Source organism: Dunckerocampus dactyliophorus, chromosome 13, assembly GCF_027744805.1.
Source record: "Dunckerocampus dactyliophorus isolate RoL2022-P2 chromosome 13, RoL_Ddac_1.1, whole genome shotgun sequence".
Lineage (NCBI taxonomy): Eukaryota > Metazoa > Chordata > Actinopteri > Syngnathiformes > Syngnathidae > Dunckerocampus > Dunckerocampus dactyliophorus.
In genome coordinates, this window is record NC_072831.1 from 11,632,355 (window position 1) to 11,650,275 (window position 17,921).

The following is a 17,921-nucleotide window of genomic DNA, read 5'->3' on the forward strand; positions in this document are numbered from 1 at the left end:
CGGCCGACACCAACACAGCTACATTCACGTCTCAATACCAAAATAATACTTTGGAGTGTGTGTGGTTGTAACAATACCTTGTTTATCACAGGTAATTGGTTCCAGACCCGACCACAATACGTGAATTTCCACAAAGTCGGATTCCTTATTTATAAATGGAATATTTTGATAGTTAGAGCATACAAAACTTCTTTAGGACCTTGTAAATATGTTTTTTTTAACATTATTAGAGCACCCTACACATGAAATAACATCCCTATAGTCACTTTTACACTCATTTTAATCAATATATTAGACATAATCATAGACAATATGACATCTTAGACATAACACATGACAGACTCACACGTTAGCATTGACGGCATACTTCCTGCGGTAGCTATTGTCTCACCAATGTAATGTCACTGACACCTTGTGACCAGTATAGAATACGGTTTGTGGCTAAAAAGAGATTAACGATGCACTTCAATCGCTTTATTACCATGCATAGAATGCATATGCAGTGAACATTCACACAGCAACTGCTGTCGACCACAACTCACGCCAGTCTCCGAGCCACATTGCTAACCAAAAGACGCTACCGCGATGTACTGAGGGACGACTGTATACTTATTGTTATTACAGTGGAACGTCCTTATCTTGACACCCCTGGACTGGATGACTGATGTCGACGTACAGTAAGTGGTTGTCGACATAGCCAAAATCAAAACCGAATCTAATCAGTGCTCACCCATTTACTTGTGACTATGGCCAGAGACATAAGGAGAATGTGCAATAAACAAATGATTTTTTAACCTGTGGTAATTTGTTTATATTGTTTTCCTCCATTTATGAATAGTTTTATTTTGATTCTTCTGTTTTCATATGATGCTACGATGGAAGCATTGTGTACATTTTGCGGTGTGATTCTGGGGTTGGGCTACAGAGGGCAGTGGCGCTAGTGACCTCCTAGTTGGAGCCAAATCAAGTGTTGTCACATGACCACATTGAAATGTGGAGTGTCTTTTGCTGTATGGTATAGAGTAGGGGTGTCATGAGACACCCAACTCACGAGACGAGACGAGACAATGTACGAGCTTATGCCTACGAGAACGAGATGAGATTTTAACATTAATTTTAAGAAAAGTCAAATTTAAAAAAATTATTTAACACAGTCAAAGTATTTAATGTCCCACATTTTTCTCCGGGTACTCCGGTTTCCTCCCACATTCAAAAACATGCATGTTAGGTTAATTGCCGACTCTAAATTGTTCGTAGGTATGAATATGAGCGTGAAGGATTGTTTGTCTACATGATTGGCTGGCGACCAGTCCAGGGTGTACCCCGCCTCTAGCCCAAAGTCAGCTGGGATAGGCTCCAGCATACCCGCGACCCTAGTGAGGATAAGCGGCATAGAAAATATATGTATGGATGGTTGGGTAATGTCCCATATATTGACGCTAAACAATATTATTGTCTATATTTTTTGCGACCAACTAAACTACTGATATGATTATGATAACACATAAACTAATGATACGATTATGATAACACACAAATAAATAACGGTAAATAATGGTAAATAATAATTCAAATAAGTCAAATGACCAAAATTTGTAATCAAATTAATCCAATTTCAAATGAATTAATCATGATTAATTACCATTTGAAACTGTGTGAAATAAGCTAGATTTTATTTTATACATTAAGTCCCCTACTAACGAACATCCCACGTGCGAACATTCGGAGATGAACACAAGCCGACTGGTCTATGATACAACCCTGACAGAGCGTGTGATTAAAGTTTATGAAGAGTTAATAGGCTTGATTCTACACCACCCACAGAACACTACCTCTTTTAGAAGGGTCTAACGACGACGACGATTTGTCCTTTTTTTCAATATCTCCTCCACTACTACCAACGACGTATGCTTGACCACTCCTCTTCAAAGGTAAATAACATTTATCATTACGTATTATTATATCATTTTTATTATTGTTTTTTTCATTAATTATCCTTGTTTAATATTACTACTGCATCCAAACTCATATTTACATACATACGCATATACTGTATATGTATACACGTACATGTAGTACCTATATCATTGGTAATATTACCTTTTCCCCGACTTAAGAACAATTCGACTTAAAGAACGGTCGTCTGGAACCAACTGTGTTCGTTAGTTGGGGACTTAGTGTATTATCAACAGAAATATAAATGCATGTATTACAGCTCCAAATGAATTCAAATCAAGCGAAAAGATACCTCATTTCTGAAAATCTATTTGCCACTAGCCTCTTTAATAGTAGCAGAAAATTTGAATCACACATTGACCATGTCATTATGAGCATTGTGGGGCGGCGTTCAACAAAGTTCAAGTGGAATTCACATTATGAGTGTACATGTATTTTCTGGGATTTCTGAGTATACTTAAATGCAGGAAATTGTACTTCCGCAAAATTAGTGCGTGATAATACCACACATGCACGCATAATAAAAATGTCGCTGTGATGTTCAGAGCGTCCAGAATGCAACTTGCAATCATCTAGTTACAATGAGGAAGTGTCGTTCCGAGGATGAACGTACTAAAGACATATTAGTGAGTTGGACATACATATATGGTGTTGGAATTGCACTGCTGTTGATGGGTTCGGGTCAGAATAAAGTTATACAAGAGCATCAGACTACGTGTGACTGTGGGTACACCACACTGTGCCTCTGTCTGCCGTCATAATAGAAAGGTGTGGTTTACCATGATGCGCTCTTCCTCACTGTTTGGAGGCAAGAGACAAAGAAAACAGACACGCGTGCACATGGCAATATATATGGAGGCCAGTAAAATCATTTTATTTAATCTACTTTTATTTCATTTTAATTTAACATGTGATTAATATATTAAGTTTTCTAAACAAGAAATCTTGTCATGTTTTAATCTCGCAAGATCTTGAGACACAAGAGCTCATGACACCCCTAGTACACAGTGCTGGAAACCGGAATTCATGAGAAAAAAAACCCACGCACGCCCGGGGAGAACATGCAAACTCCACACAAAGATTACTACTGAAATATATTTTATTAGAGAAAATGATTGAGTGCACTAATTTCAGCATAATGCATATCAAATCTAATTTTCAAATCACCGCATGCCATTTTAATTTAAATAAAAAATACCGACATAATAATTTCCTTGTGTCACAATTAGGGTTGGGCATCGAGTCTCGGGCATCAAGGGGAACCGGGACTAACATTGCGATTCTCCCGGGATCGTTCAAATGTTTTTATTTCAATTCCTAGTTTTGATCCCTACTTATCTGACCGGAACAAACATCCGTGGACACCAACAAAGAAGAAGCCGGCAAGCACCAACAAAAAAGAAGCGGCTACAAAGTTTGGCTTAACTTCATAAAATAAGAGTGGTCGGGTCAGTGCAACATTTGCAACACAATGATACTGTATCACGCAAAAGAGGGTGCACAACCAACACCAACCAGACACCTCCGGATTCATGATGTAGAAATAACGGAGTGCCTCGTCCCCATCTGTGTCTGTTAACAACAGTCAAGTGACTTTCTCAACCCAACAGGACACACTTCTAGCTTTCAAAATAAGAGCGTGTTGGGCTACATCCTGTTTACTTATGGTAACAAATTAAGGCTGTCATCCTCCAGCATTGAGGCAGCAAACAAAGTACAGTGTTCCCTCGCTCCATCGTGGTTTACCTTTCGCAGACTCGCCGTTTTGCAAATTTTGTGGTGCAATTTTAGAGCTTTTTTTGTTTTTTTACAGCATATAAACGCTGTTACAGGCTGAGCCTGGCCCTTTACAAGAATTGCATTGTGGGAAGTTCAGTGTCGTAGTTCTGTGCTTTAGCACGAGGCGGAAGTGTCTCTCTCTATCCTCTCTTTTCTGTCTACACTGCCCATTGTCTTCTGCGTCCGGCTTGGCTGTTGACCATTGTCAATCAATCTCCTTTGTGCCGCCACTTGCTGTGGTCATGGCTAGCAAACTAGGTAACCGAGTGACCTGCTTGCTAACTGCCAATACTGTAAACAATAAAAGAAACAGAAGAGGCTAACTGCGTGTGACTCTGAATGCTTTTGTGAGAGTGTACTCCAGTAAAAAGAAACTTCATAACATTTACAGTATATTCAAGTCAAATGGTTTGACTGGTATTTACTGGCTGAAAATAGCCCTGTGAGAAATTCACAGTAAAGTTGGTAAAAAAGTTCATAGCATTAAAAAATTCATAGAGAAGCTCGGACATTTTATCCAAAAAATAACTCTGGTTAGCGCGCTCATTTAAACCATTTTATGATCCTGCCTCTTAAAGCCATTGTAATCAAGAATCGTTACGAACCGGAATCGGCATTGTTCAAATTCAAACAATGTCCAAGCCAAGTCACAATGTTAAAACTGCAATTGTACGGGTGTTTTGAGTGTGTAATAAAACTTGTACCCAAGTCTTCCCAGCTGCTCCAGTTCAGGCACCGGTGGTCCATAGGTTTCAATTTGGAGAGGATTGTAGCGGTATAGAGCTTCTTCTAACTTGGGTACAGCTTGTAGACATACCGTCTGACGCTGTGGTGAAAAAATACAGAGAGAAGAGACAGGACAACAGATTTAACACAGGACAATAATCTTCATTGGTACACAGTGGAAACTACGTCACATCCATAATGACATAACAAGAAAAAACTATTAGGACTTCATGTCAATCAAACTGCAGCCTGAACAAGTTCCTGACAGACTGGTTTAGCCATAGTAGACATTTGTACTTGGCTGTCTTCGAGGAATGACTTTCATAGTCGAATCTGATTCATTAGATTACGTACATAATCAACAAGTCGTCAAATGTTTTTTTTTTTTGCTTTTTCTTTTGTTTTTTTTAGAGTACTACTCATGGGGTTCCTTACAAATAAACAGATCTCATTTCTGACTTTTTCCACCTCAAAGGCTAAAACACTCAGATAAACAAATCAACATGGTAGGTGTGCAACTTATTTAGTGACTCAAAAAGAAACAAAAGAAGAAAAATCGAAACACGGTCGCTGTCGGCAAATGAGCATATCCCACATCAGAAATTTACACATAAAATAGGGACAACATGATTTGAAAAAACAACATCCTGCCTAAACTCTCCGTTAGCAGCCTAATTTATTGGATTAAAATCCACAGAAAGGATATAAAATGAAGTTGGCGTAACAGCCTTTCCCATACCCCAATACGCCATGTTGTTTGTTGTCACGTCATATGTAAGAAGCGGCTGATACAAGTTGCACTTTACTTTAAACACGTCATTTTCATTTCTTTATTAACACAAATTAGGTTGATTGTGTAACAAAATGGGCTATTTATGACAAAAATATTCTATGTTAAAATACTGTATATACAGTAATCGGCAGCAACAGTGGCCACCTCCATGCAGTCAGAATGCTACAATCTTGATCACATGACATTTTCATACGTTTCGATGGCAAGACTGATAGTGGAATCAGACTCTTTTGAATCGAATCATCGACCATTCTACTGTAAGACACCCCTAGCACTTTCCCTTGTGAGGAAGCCAAATGTACACGATGACATAATTTTCTAAATATCATTACAGTTTTGGCAACTTAATGTGAAAAAAAACACAACATATAATTTAATTTGAGCTAATGTTCAGTTATGATTAGGCATGTGACAATAACACATTTTGCTGGACGATATACACTAGTGTTCAAACCAAATTAGATCACATTAGGGCTGCAACTAATGATTATTTTAATAACCGATTTATCGGTCGATTATTTAATTGATTAATCGGATTACAAAAAAAACCCCACAATTATAATTTCCGCCTTTTCATTCAGAAATAGAGGATTTGAACTGACAGAGCAAATAAGTGCACAAACACCAGGTTGCAGTGTGAATATTCTGTTAAAATAATGTTAAACGATACAAAATCTGAAGGTTTGTCAAGTAGCTTCAGTAAAACAATAAATGCACCCAAAAATACAATCATGATCATCTTCTTAGTTGATTAATCTGAAGCTTGCGGTTTTAATTAATGGAGTAATCGCTTAGGCCACAGATGGACCAAATTAACATGATGCAAACACCTACAGTTAGTGGTTGAGTTCGCAACATATCAGAAAAAAGGCAAAAATGCCCATCACGGTTTTCCAAAGTCAAAGTTGATATGTGTGAATATCTTTTCTTGGCTAAAACACAAACATGATAGGCCTGCTTTCATGGATGACTAATGAAATAAAAAAAAAAAATTCACATATGAAAGACTGAAATCAGAGGATATTTACATATTTAAATCAAAACTCGATTAATAACCAAAATAGTTGTCTATTAATTGGGTAATCAATTCATTGTTGCAGCTCTACACGAAGTAACCACTACTGTAATGGTAATATATCATAATAATAATTTATAACAATAATATAACGATAATATATCACAATAATGCAAAGTGTTAATATGTCATCTTTCACTCTTGTGTAAAGTTCTGGAATTGCCGTTTGTGACATGTATTTATTGTCAAACATTTGCAGCATTTCTCAAAATGCTGGCTTTTCAACTGTATCAAAAGGGCAGGCTTTTGCAAAGAAGCAAATTGCACTTTCTGTGGGCACACACCATTTTGCACTGTTCCTTGTGCATTTACTTATACTTATTATACTTCCTCGACCAAACGTCTCAGGGTTGACTGTCGAGATGAAGCCCACATCTCGACGTTTTTTTTTCCCCCAGTTGAGAAAACTGGGTCGAGTGGTTATGCTTCTGGCATGCACTTTGTTGTTTTGCCTTTTTTTGTTGCCACTACTTTCAAACAAATTCGGCATTCTGGCTCATCCGTGTTGATGGCCTCACCTTGTTCATTTGGTTCGGAGCCGAAATATTCCCACACTGAGGCTGTGGCATTTGGCTTTGCAGTCATCTGTTTTTTCCTCCTAATTTCTACTACATTACCTTGTGTTGCTCCTCACAAGGCTCACTTGCTGCACTCTGTGTGTGTATGCTAGCAACTCCACCTCCCCCCCACACAACGTGTTTAGGTGCTGATACCAATGAACAGAGTGAACCCTCTTCCTGCCTACTTGGAGGCAAGAGACAAGGAAAACAAACACGCATACACATGGCAATATATCAAGGCCGGCAAAATTATTGAGTTCATTTTTGTTTATTGTGCGATAGATTATCATCCAAGGTCTACAGCTGAGCATTTTTTTAGAAATAGCTCCATAATACCTTTGCCGAATGGAAAACTTGAAATAGAGCGTAGAAGTAGGCACCGTATAGTGAAAAAAAGAGCATAACATAAAATTGTATACTACATTACCGTGCACTGGAATTAAGAAACTCACTCCCCAAAATACTTAAGGAAAACTGTTCAAACAGGCCAACTCAGCAAATGTGAGGTGAGGTTATGACGAAGGATGGAGGAAAAAAAAAACACATCACAGCCAGAAAGAAGTGGAAACAAGCTTAGGGGACTCAAGCGCGTGACAAATATTAGCCCACTGACTCTCCAACAGGCAGAGAACTTTAATTGTCAAGCACATTAAATTGTATCTTAAAAGATGCTTTAATGCACAAAGTTGAGGTTTCACAGTTTCTTCGGCATGAAATATGACACTACTCAAGGCCATTGCAGAGTTGTTCAATTTGAGGCTCTCCCATCAAAAGGGGAATTTCCACACCAATTGACACCGACTTTGTCTCAGCATGAAAGTAGTCAGACAAATTATAAAGACGACGACTAAAACAAACTGGGGAAATTATAGGGGGTAGCAGAGGAACTGAAAGACAAAAGGAAGATAAGAAGATGATAGAAATAAGAAGTTCAACGTGGGCAGTATAAATGAGAGCTCAGACGAGAGTTAATAAAAACCCAACAAAATGAGTAACATATGTCCCAATGGCCTCACACACACATACAAACACACACACGCTTCAGCATATACGCAAGTAAAGCCACCTAAGCTCCACTGGAAGTTACTAAAGCACTGAGGATGCACAACGTGACAGCAGTGAACGCCGAGTAACTCAGCCAAACAAGATTATCCTAAACAAACACACGTGCGCACTCACACAAATTATTCCTAATAGTTTGCTGCTCTTTCATGTCTCTGGTTGTGTAAATTCATTAAGGTCCAGTCAAATCAACACTGTTTGACAACAGTATTGAGTTAAACCCTGTCCAATTAAATTGCTTTCAATATGCACTTTCTATGTTAGCTCTTCCAAAGTAGCTAAATAAGGCAACCAAAATATTAAACACCTCAATTAACTCATCATTAAGAATTCAGTTGATTATGTAAAATTTACTGACTGATTAATCAGGTCTTGAAGCAAATGAGGCAAAATGGTGTGCACTGGTTGGCTACAAACAGCAGAGTCACTTTTGTATCAGTCTCAACTAGACTGCAGTCTAAATAAGAACATGTCAGCTATGGGATGTTGAGCTCCAACGAAGCGGACCTCCACGCAGCTATGACAGCCTTTTTGTGTTCAATACAACAGCAGCATAGAAACAGGAACAGGATATACATCATCAAAGAACAAAGAGAGATTTTCATATCCCCATAAAAAAAAAAAACGAACAACTGACTAATTGATCATCTGTCAACAAAACTGACTCAGATGCACATCCAATGACAAACATCACTTCCATCCAATTAACCAATGTCATTTTCGGGATATTTTCTCATTTAAACAACACAATTTCTGTTAGTCGTTTTGTTATCCTAAAAAACAGACACAGTCACACAATTCTAGACAGTCTTTAACCTCAAGGTGCCAATGATCGCCAATCCTGTCCCATCATTCATCCGACACAGTTGTGTCCCGCCACAGACTAATGAAATACAGGCCTGCCAACCAAAGGCTGAGAAACTCTCTTCAATTTGACACTCCTGCACTCTCTCCATCCATCCTCCCTCAAACTTTCAGCACTACTTAAGTCCAATGCACAAATTGACACACTGGGATTAAATGGTGGGGAGGAGGCAAGAAGCAGAAGAAATACACTTCAGTGTCTCTCATCTCTGCTGTCCTGTACCATCCAGGGAAGACATATTAGTCAGTTGATCAGACTGGTAAGGCAGACGTTCAATGAGACGTTTGAGGCATGGATCTCATAAAAGTCACATTAGTTAGAAAGGAGGAGAGATCTACATTTAAAGTACAATACAGACTGTCTACCTCAAGCATACATTTAAAAACAAAAAACAGTTCAGAGACATCCCATTACACATAAACACCCTCACACTTTTGGAGCGGATCTTTTGGCTCATCTTTTAGATACTGCTATTATTATTATTATTATATATATATCATAACATTAGTGCTTTAGTTCGTCTCAAAAAAAATGGCAATTTGTGGGACAGTAGACATTTCAAAACGCACCTGCATTGTTTTGTGACACGATTCAAATAAAAAGGTGTTTTTGCACAGTAATATTTTTTCTTTGTACTTCTCTTAATATTAATGTTAAAATCTCCTCTCGTCTTGTGGACAAAATCTCGTCTCGTGAGTTGGGTGTCTTCTGACACCCCTAATCATGAGTGCTCACTAACACAAAGTTAGACAGATTTGTGAACAGTATTTGAGAGAGATAGGCCTTTTGTATACATAGAAAAAGTTTTTGATCTTTGAGTTCAGCTCATGAAAAGTATATCTTTCTAGCTTTGGGGATGGCTGTATTCCGTTTCAGCATGACTATGCCCCAGTGCACAAGGCAAGGTCCATAAAGGTGTGGTGGTGTGGAAGGAGATGAGAGCTCTGGTCTCAACCCATCAAACACCTTTAGGTTGAACTAGAACACAGATACACTGCATAAGCCAGGCCTTCTCTAAGATCCAATATCAGGGACCGCTGATGTAAAAAATGTCTTTTTGGAATTCCCACAGGCAAATTTTGTCAAAAGAGAGAAAGCTGTGTATTTTTCCGTAGGTGTAAATCCCAGTTCCGCATTAGACTTTGGTCCATACACAGGCAGCCTCATCATTCATGCAAAACTGACATCCCAACAGCAGGTAGCATGTGCAAAAGCTAGTCGCCCCTTGCCTTACAGGTTTTAAATATAACCTCCTATATAACCAGTGGCAGCTGCCCCAGTGCAAAGCTCCTAAAGCTGACAAGTCCTTTTCCTGCCGGACTGGGCTTGCCTGGGTTGTTGAGGCCATCCTAAACAGGGCCACGCCAGGGGTAGATGCAGAGGTGTGAATGCCCACATGCGCTCGTGCCAATCACAGCTGATGGTTCTCTTTACCCCCTGAGCTGACCTCCCCCAAATCCCACTTCTAAAATGTCTGCACTGATCAACCTGTGTTTCAGTAACCCAACAAGACAGGGTGAGTTAAACAATAATCCACAAAACAATCTGTATTAATCTAAATAAATCTAATCTAAGAATAGTGGAGGAATAAAACTCCCACTGAATGTGTTGAGATACTAACTGGGGTTTTGAAGGGGCGGGGTATGCACTGACACGCTCTCAGGCAGAACAGGTTGGGCCAGTCTGCCAGCGAAAAGTAAAGCTCACCTCAATCCTACTCTGACAAGTGCGTCTCCCAATCAGAGGTCGCTGTAGAGGACGACTGAACAAAGCAAAACAAACCTGGGCGAACAGCGTGTAATTGTTTGTTTTTCTATTGAAGTCAAGTCCCATCATGTCAATAGAACAATGCCAGAGAGGACCCGAGGATATTTAAGTCAGCTACACATCTATGTTTGGGGATAAACTTGCCACCCACATTTGTCTGTCTGCATATGTGCATTGCGTGTGTTGCCTGCTGCTTCCATCGGGTGCCCACGGCGGCCTCGTCAGGTATGTCAGCTGCTCTACCACCTGTGACAAGCGGATCAGGCCATACTGGTGCGGGAACGTTTCATTTAGGATGCCGCTGAAAGCTGTTCTAAAGCAGAGAGATTCCCCATCGGTCAAAGTCTTTGAGGAATGGGACAAAGCAGCCGAGGACGACTCCCTAACCGCAAATACACCACTTTCCTGGCACAAAGTCACCATGCTTAAATATCATCTGAAGCCAGATGCCACAAGTCATGCATTGCACAAACCTGTAATTTATATGTTAATGATCATAAATTCATATTCACGAGCAGGTGCCAAGTGGGAGGACAGTGACTGGTCTTATGTGTCAGACAAAAACAAGCAACCTGTTTAAACAGCAACAAGCTGGCTCGCTTCCATGCAGACACAGTCTCTTTTGATATCAGCGGCCAATTGATTCTTCAAAGGATGTTTACTCACACTAAGCAGCATTCACTTGCACACCATTCTATATGTGTGTCTTAAATAGTGCCGGTACAAAGTGACGGATTAGCGCGTGATTTCCAAGCCATTTCTGTAGCAAGACCAGGCACATCCCAAACCTCACATTGCACCTGGGCCAAGATAATTTTCCATTTGGATTGGTCTAACTTCATCAAGCATCCATTTGACAGCATTCTGACTTAACCAGAATAGCTGTTATGCACAGGGGTCCCAAAGCAATAGGCTTAGATGTTTGCTTGGATGTTCCCAGTCAACAACATGACACAGCTGCTGTATTAGATGTGACATTAGATCACTCTTTAAATAAAGACTGGAGTCTCCACATCCTCACGTTCCTCGGATTGGCGGGCTCAAACACAAGTAGATGTGTCATTCCACCAATGACAGCTCACCTTGGCCTGGGAGATTTGGTAGGCTAAAGTGTTGCATGTGGTTGGGATAGTGATGCCATGAATTTCTACTTTCTACTAGTGTGACAGATGAACCTGCACATCAACATTTCTACTTTCTACTAGTGTGACAGATGAACCTGCACATCAACACGGTTGGTAAAATTAGGCCATAAAATTGGCCAACTGTTCATTCACCTCGATCACTGTCTGCTTTTTGCTATCCTGAAACGTTATTCTTGATTAAGCGTTCAATTAAAAGAAAATAAATGACAGAAAAAAAGTAATATGGCACTCAGTAGAGCACCACAATCCTTATTTTACCATTACATTTCAATTACTATTCACAAAGAAATTGTAGAAAATCAAAGAAAACCATCTTGAAATATTAACATTATTGAAAACATCTTATAGACATATTTAATCCATCGATACCACAATTTATATTTGTTTTTTTTTGGCCCATTGTACAACCTTATACAGAGTGGAAACTGGCCAAGTAGTTTTAATGTGATCCACTCAATACATTATATGGACAAATGTCAGGGTAACTCCATGATTTAGTCCATAATTAATTCAGAGGGGTGTAATGACCGGGTGTCCCAATATTTCCCCAAAGAGTGTTTCCTTGATAGATTGCTTGCATGACACATTCAATGTCTAACCACAAACACTGACTGACATCACTGTCACTGCTGAGTTCTAAGAAAGAACATTTTTGCTGATGTGTTTTTCTCCAACTTGTCTTGGAACAAGGGAACAAAACCTAGCAGATAAATGAATTCCAGCAATCTTCAGGAATTTGCCGCTCTGTGCTGAAACCTCACCAAGTCAAACACAAGTCCTGCTTTTGGACTCCGAGGTGAAGGAAAATTCAAACCCACATGTTCCTCCAAACTCTCAGTTGAGTGGAGCATACATACAGGGGGAGCTCAGTGATGGGTAGGGTGAAAATAAACAAGAAAAAGGGGGTTGAAGCCACAGAAGAAACCCAAATCGTCATAATCATGCCGTTTCTCTCGCCATCAGCAAGTTTAACTTTTTACCATAAAACATGTAGGTGCCGACTAGAGAGCCACATGTAGAACAATCTTGGTAGAAGATCACTTGATGATCCCACTTGAATCAAGAACCTCCAAAAAAGATAACATGCATCCAGCATGAGTCTATTGGTGATAACCTTGCATATATCTATCTCTCCCACGCACCACTGAACTGTGGGAAGACATGCATGCCTCATGAGGGCTGATGGGGAGGGCTTCAGGTGATGACACAGCCTGTCTCATCACAGTAAAATGAAAACAAATGACTGAAAAGCAGAACAGCAGCAAAATGGAAGGTCTCTGCAGGCATGGAAAGCTAGGGTCACACAGCTTCTCTCTCTCTCACTCTCTCTTTCTCTCTGGGCCCGAGTTCTGGCTCAGAAGAATGTGATAACATGACTGAAGGTGAAAGAGCCTTTTATACGGTCAAGAAGAACCAGACAAGGGGAATAACCTCCACCAGACTCCTATAGATCCAACACAACAGTCTTGAATGAATCTATCCGTAGATGGTATTGTGTGAATATTAAAAATATTGTTTTAGGAGAGAAACTCTAACAAAGGGCCAAATACAGCATAAACCAGACACTTCATTAGGTACAGGATAACAATCTATTCAGATTCAATATATGAAGAGGTTATAATTTCTAACTTTACAGAGATAACAATGCTTAGTTATAAGTGACACTATGACATACAGTATGTTTATTATTGTGAAGGCACTTTGCCGTGACGTTTTTGGAATTTGCAACACAATAATAAAAATCATGCACTGCACTCACCATCTGAATTCCTGTTGAAAAGAGATTGGTGGGTTTGACCATGTGTTTCTGCTGCTCTATCTCAGTCTCCAGTTGGGAAACACGGGCCTTGTGTTGGGCAAGCAAGATGGAGGCAGGAAGCTGAGATTGCTCCTGAGGAAACCAAAAAAAAATGGTGTCATGTATATTTGGAATAAAAAGCACATCATCTGGAACTTTATTTTTTAATCAATGCTTGATGCGACAATATTAAATGCAAGCTTGAACACTTTGTTTGTCCAGTGGAATGTTGCCAAGTACAGCGTTTTAAGAACACAAACTTGAGACATGTTTAATTAGGACAGTGGTTCCCAAACTTTTTTGGGAACCACACAAAGATATTTGACTTGAAACCATGTCCCCCCTCCTCCTGCACACTTAAAAAACATAAACCATTTTTAATTTTAATTAAAGTGAAATATTAAATATGATGAATTGGTTAATGAATTTTATAGTAAGTAAGTAATTCTGGTTCAAAAGTGTGTATTTGGGTGGTAAAATTTTGATAAAAGTTTTACATGAGCACGGATAAATAGATAAGATGTAAATACCTCTTGGAGATGAATAAAGTATCTAAGTATTCGTCCTACATATCTTTTATTTCAGACGAATGTTGGGATCCTTCCATTTGAATGGGTTGAACTTGAGCTTCAACTTTTGTCCACTTGCAATCGCTGTGATTTAAGTCTGCATACTAATTTGATACCAAATTGAAAGGGAAAGTTGAACAGACATGATAAAGCAGTATGAAAAGTACAACAATACATACAAGCAGCGATAAAGCCTCCTTTCATCTCATGTTCTCTCTTTCATCCTAACACGCACATATTACAGGTTTTCACAGTGCGGCTATTGGAGCACAAATATAAATTAACCCTTCGAGATTAAACAATCTTAATGCACAACATAATCATCAAACTTACTTACTTATTCATACAACTCTCACAGAGCAATGAAGAACTTCATGCCGTGTCTCGTTCCTTCTTTCTGCTATGTCTGTGCGCTCTGTGCTATGAGGCGTTCAAGTGCGCTAGTAATTGTGTTAGGCCCAAATTGTTTATTTTTATTGAAGTACCCCTTATGACAATTAGCGTACCCCTGGGTGTACACGTAACCCACGATGTGAAGCTAGGATGAAGGACATTTATGATGGCTTGAGCAGCAACATTGGCCGCTTGTATCCGCGATCTCGTTCTTTCGGTCACGACCCAAAGCTCGTGACCATAGGTGAGGGAGGGAACATAGATCGAACGGTAAATTAAAAGCTTTGCCTTCCGGCTCAGCTCTCTCTTCACCACGACGGTCCAGTACAGCGACGGCATTACTGCAGACCCTGCGCCGATCCGCTTATCGACCTCACGCTCCAACCTTCCTTCACTTGTGAACAAGACCCCGAGATACTTGAACTCCTCCACCTGGGGCAGGACCTCATTCCCAACCGGGAGGGAGCAATCCACCCTTTTCCGACTGAGAACCATGGCCTCGGATTTGGAGGTGCTGAGTCTCATCCCAGAAGCTTCACACTAGATGCAAACCGTCCCAGTAAAGGCTGCAGGTCACAGCCCGATGAGGGCATCAGGACCACATCATCCGCAAATAGCAGAGATGAGATACTAAGGCCCCCGAACTGGACTCCCTCGACACCTTGGCTGCGCCTAGAAATTCTGTCCATGAAAATTATGAATAGAATCGGTGACAAAGGGCAGCCTTGGCGGAGGCCAACGTTCACCGGAAACAGGCTTGACTTACTGCTGGCAATGCGAACCAAGCTCCTGCTCCGGTTGTACAAGGACTGAATGGCACGTAGTAGCGCGCCACCAATCCCATACTCCCGGAGCACCCCCCACAGGACACCGCAAGGGACACGGTCGAATGCCTTTTCCAGGTCCACAAAGCACATGTAGACCGGTTGGGCAAACTCCCAAGTACCCTACAGTACCCTTGCAAGGGTGTAGAGCTGGTCCAGTGTTCCGCGACCAGGACGAAAACCACATTGCACCTCCTGTAACCGAGGTTCGATTAACGGTCGTACCCTTCTCTCCAGCACCCTGGAATAGACTTTCCCAGGGAGGCTGAGGAATGTGATCCCACTATTGTTGGAACACACCCTCCGGTCACCCTTCTTGAAAAGGGGGACGCAATGTTGAAGAGACGTGTCAGCCAAGACAGTCCCTCAACATCCAGAACCTTGAGGAATTCAGGGCGAAACTCGTCCACCCCCGGAGCTTTGCCACTGGGGAGCGTTTGACTACCCCAGATACCTCAACCACAGTGATGGAACTGTCTGCGTTGGTTTCCTCAGCCTCTGCTTCCTCTATGGAAGGTATGTCAGTGGGATTGAGAAGGGCCAAAAATAAAAAAGAAACAGCCTACAGTTTGACGATTTTTGAAAAAATAATTTAATCATTAATATATATATATTTTTTTAAATCATTATTCAAACAACCCTTTCCTTGTCAAATCCAATTCAATTTGAAGAAATGTAAACTATAATACCAAAGACAGTTTTATCTGAGTCTGATCCATTTGACTTTAATTTAAACAATTCATTTTTATGCTTATGTTCAAATGCAGGCCGCACGGTGGATTAGTGGTTAGCATGTTGGCCACACAGCCATGAAATCGGGAAGGTCTTGGTTCAAATTTCCATTTGGGAATCTCCGCGTGGAGTTTGCATGTTCTCCCCGTACGTGGGTTTTCTCCGGGTCTTCCAGTTTTCTCCCACATTCTTCCCACAAATATGCCATTTGGGTTAATTGATGACTCTAAATTGTCCATAATATGAATGTGAGTGTGAATGATAGTTTGTCTATATGTGCCCTGCGACTGGCTGGCGACCAGTCCAGAGTATACCCCGCCTTTCGCCCAAAGTCAACTGAGATAGGGTCTAGCATACCCCCGCAACCTAAATGAGGACAAGCGGCATAGAAAGTGGATGGATGGATATTCAGATGCTTATAGCTCTGCCAGATCCTATCTTATCAGTTTGTCATTTGTTGTGGTTATTTGGGGAATTATCAATCCCTTGGATGCAGAAGGAACATTACTTCCTTTTAGCTTTTAAGATCTTAGATTCTGCACATTGTTTCCTAGATACACTGAGAAAATTTTGATTCCCAGTTCCACCATTTAGTCTTACCCCTTCCCCTTAAAACCAAAGACCAAGAAGAAGAAATAGGATGCCACTTGATTTTAATTATGTCATCAACCCTGGCTGTTTGCTGGCTGTCACGCAGGAAGATGCGACAATTAAAGCGTTTATAATAAATTATTTATACCACAAAGTAAGGTGCATAAATGTTTCCATTATTTCATTTTTATACCGCTTAACTCAAAAACACCTTTTTTTTCTTAAATAAAAGGAACACATTTTTACCGACATTTATTGCCACATAGCTCTACTAAATAACAGCTTACAACCCGCACTATAACAATGTTAATCAAAATACAAAATGTATCATATATACACATAAATAGAAACAATAATATAACAAGAAATTTATGAACATCAACAACAAATGTAATGAACCATTCTTTTGTGGTTGGCTCAGCCATCTCCTGCAGGAAGTAATGGTAATAAAATAGATTTGGAGAAAGTTAGATTCCAAACGTTTAATAGACTTTGATCATCTGGAGTGCTGTCCACATATGGCCATGTTGTTTACATGTTTTATTTAGCTCATTGACAATTTTTGCCCATCGATACTGTATTGTGAATACAATAAACACATCTTACCACATGAACTGTTGCAAACGCTACGATGTACTGTCATTACATCAGCTAATATAAAATGCAAACGTCACAGTACAATTTGAGTAATACAGCTTATACAATAGCTGCATGAGCTAGCTTGTTATAATGAGCGATTTTAAAACACAACTTACAATTAGATGGCTAATGCAGTCGCTATCTAATCATTGTCTAATCATTCATAAAATGCAGTAGATTGCAGTTACGTTAGAGATCTGTGTTAGCTGGCTCGTTATAACTAGCGACAACCAACAATTCAAAACATGGCGAAGGATGGACTATGCAATAAAACATGAGTGTCGCTACTCAATGATGCTTAATTACTTACATTTATATGAAGCTTTCGATTTCTGTTCTGCCGTCTTGTCAGGCGTGGTGTATGAGAGGAAATTTTTCCTACCCCTTCATTTCTAGTGTGGTCCCCGAACATACTTTTGCGTCGAGGGCGGTACACCCCTTAGCCCTTGCCCCTTGATTTAAAGAGAATTGGGAAACCACTTGATTCTCGTGAACGCGCAAACCTAGGGGTAAAGGGTGGAACTGGGATTCAGCCTCCAGGTTATTCGGTTACAAACCAAAAATGAAATACTGATGTACAGTACATAACCTTGTGAGCATGTCACTAAACACACAATGCTGCACATTGGCTAGTGGTAAGCATGTTG

The 17,921-nt window shown here is 40.1% G+C and overlaps 1 protein-coding gene across 2 annotated transcripts in view; it reads right to left on the reverse strand.

The window, feature by feature from the left end:
• mnat1 (MNAT1 component of CDK activating kinase) overlaps window positions 1-17,921 on the reverse strand; it is a 60,665-nt gene that overhangs the window by 23,045 nt on the left and 19,699 nt on the right. For both annotated transcript variants that reach the window (XM_054795491.1, XM_054795490.1), the window contains 2 exons: window positions 13,488-13,619; window positions 4,440-4,561 (listed from right to left, as the gene is read on the reverse strand). In XM_054795491.1, coding sequence (XP_054651466.1) covers window positions 4,440-4,561; window positions 13,488-13,619 — 254 coding nt within the window. The remainder of the gene's footprint in view (window positions 1-4,439; window positions 4,562-13,487; window positions 13,620-17,921) is intronic.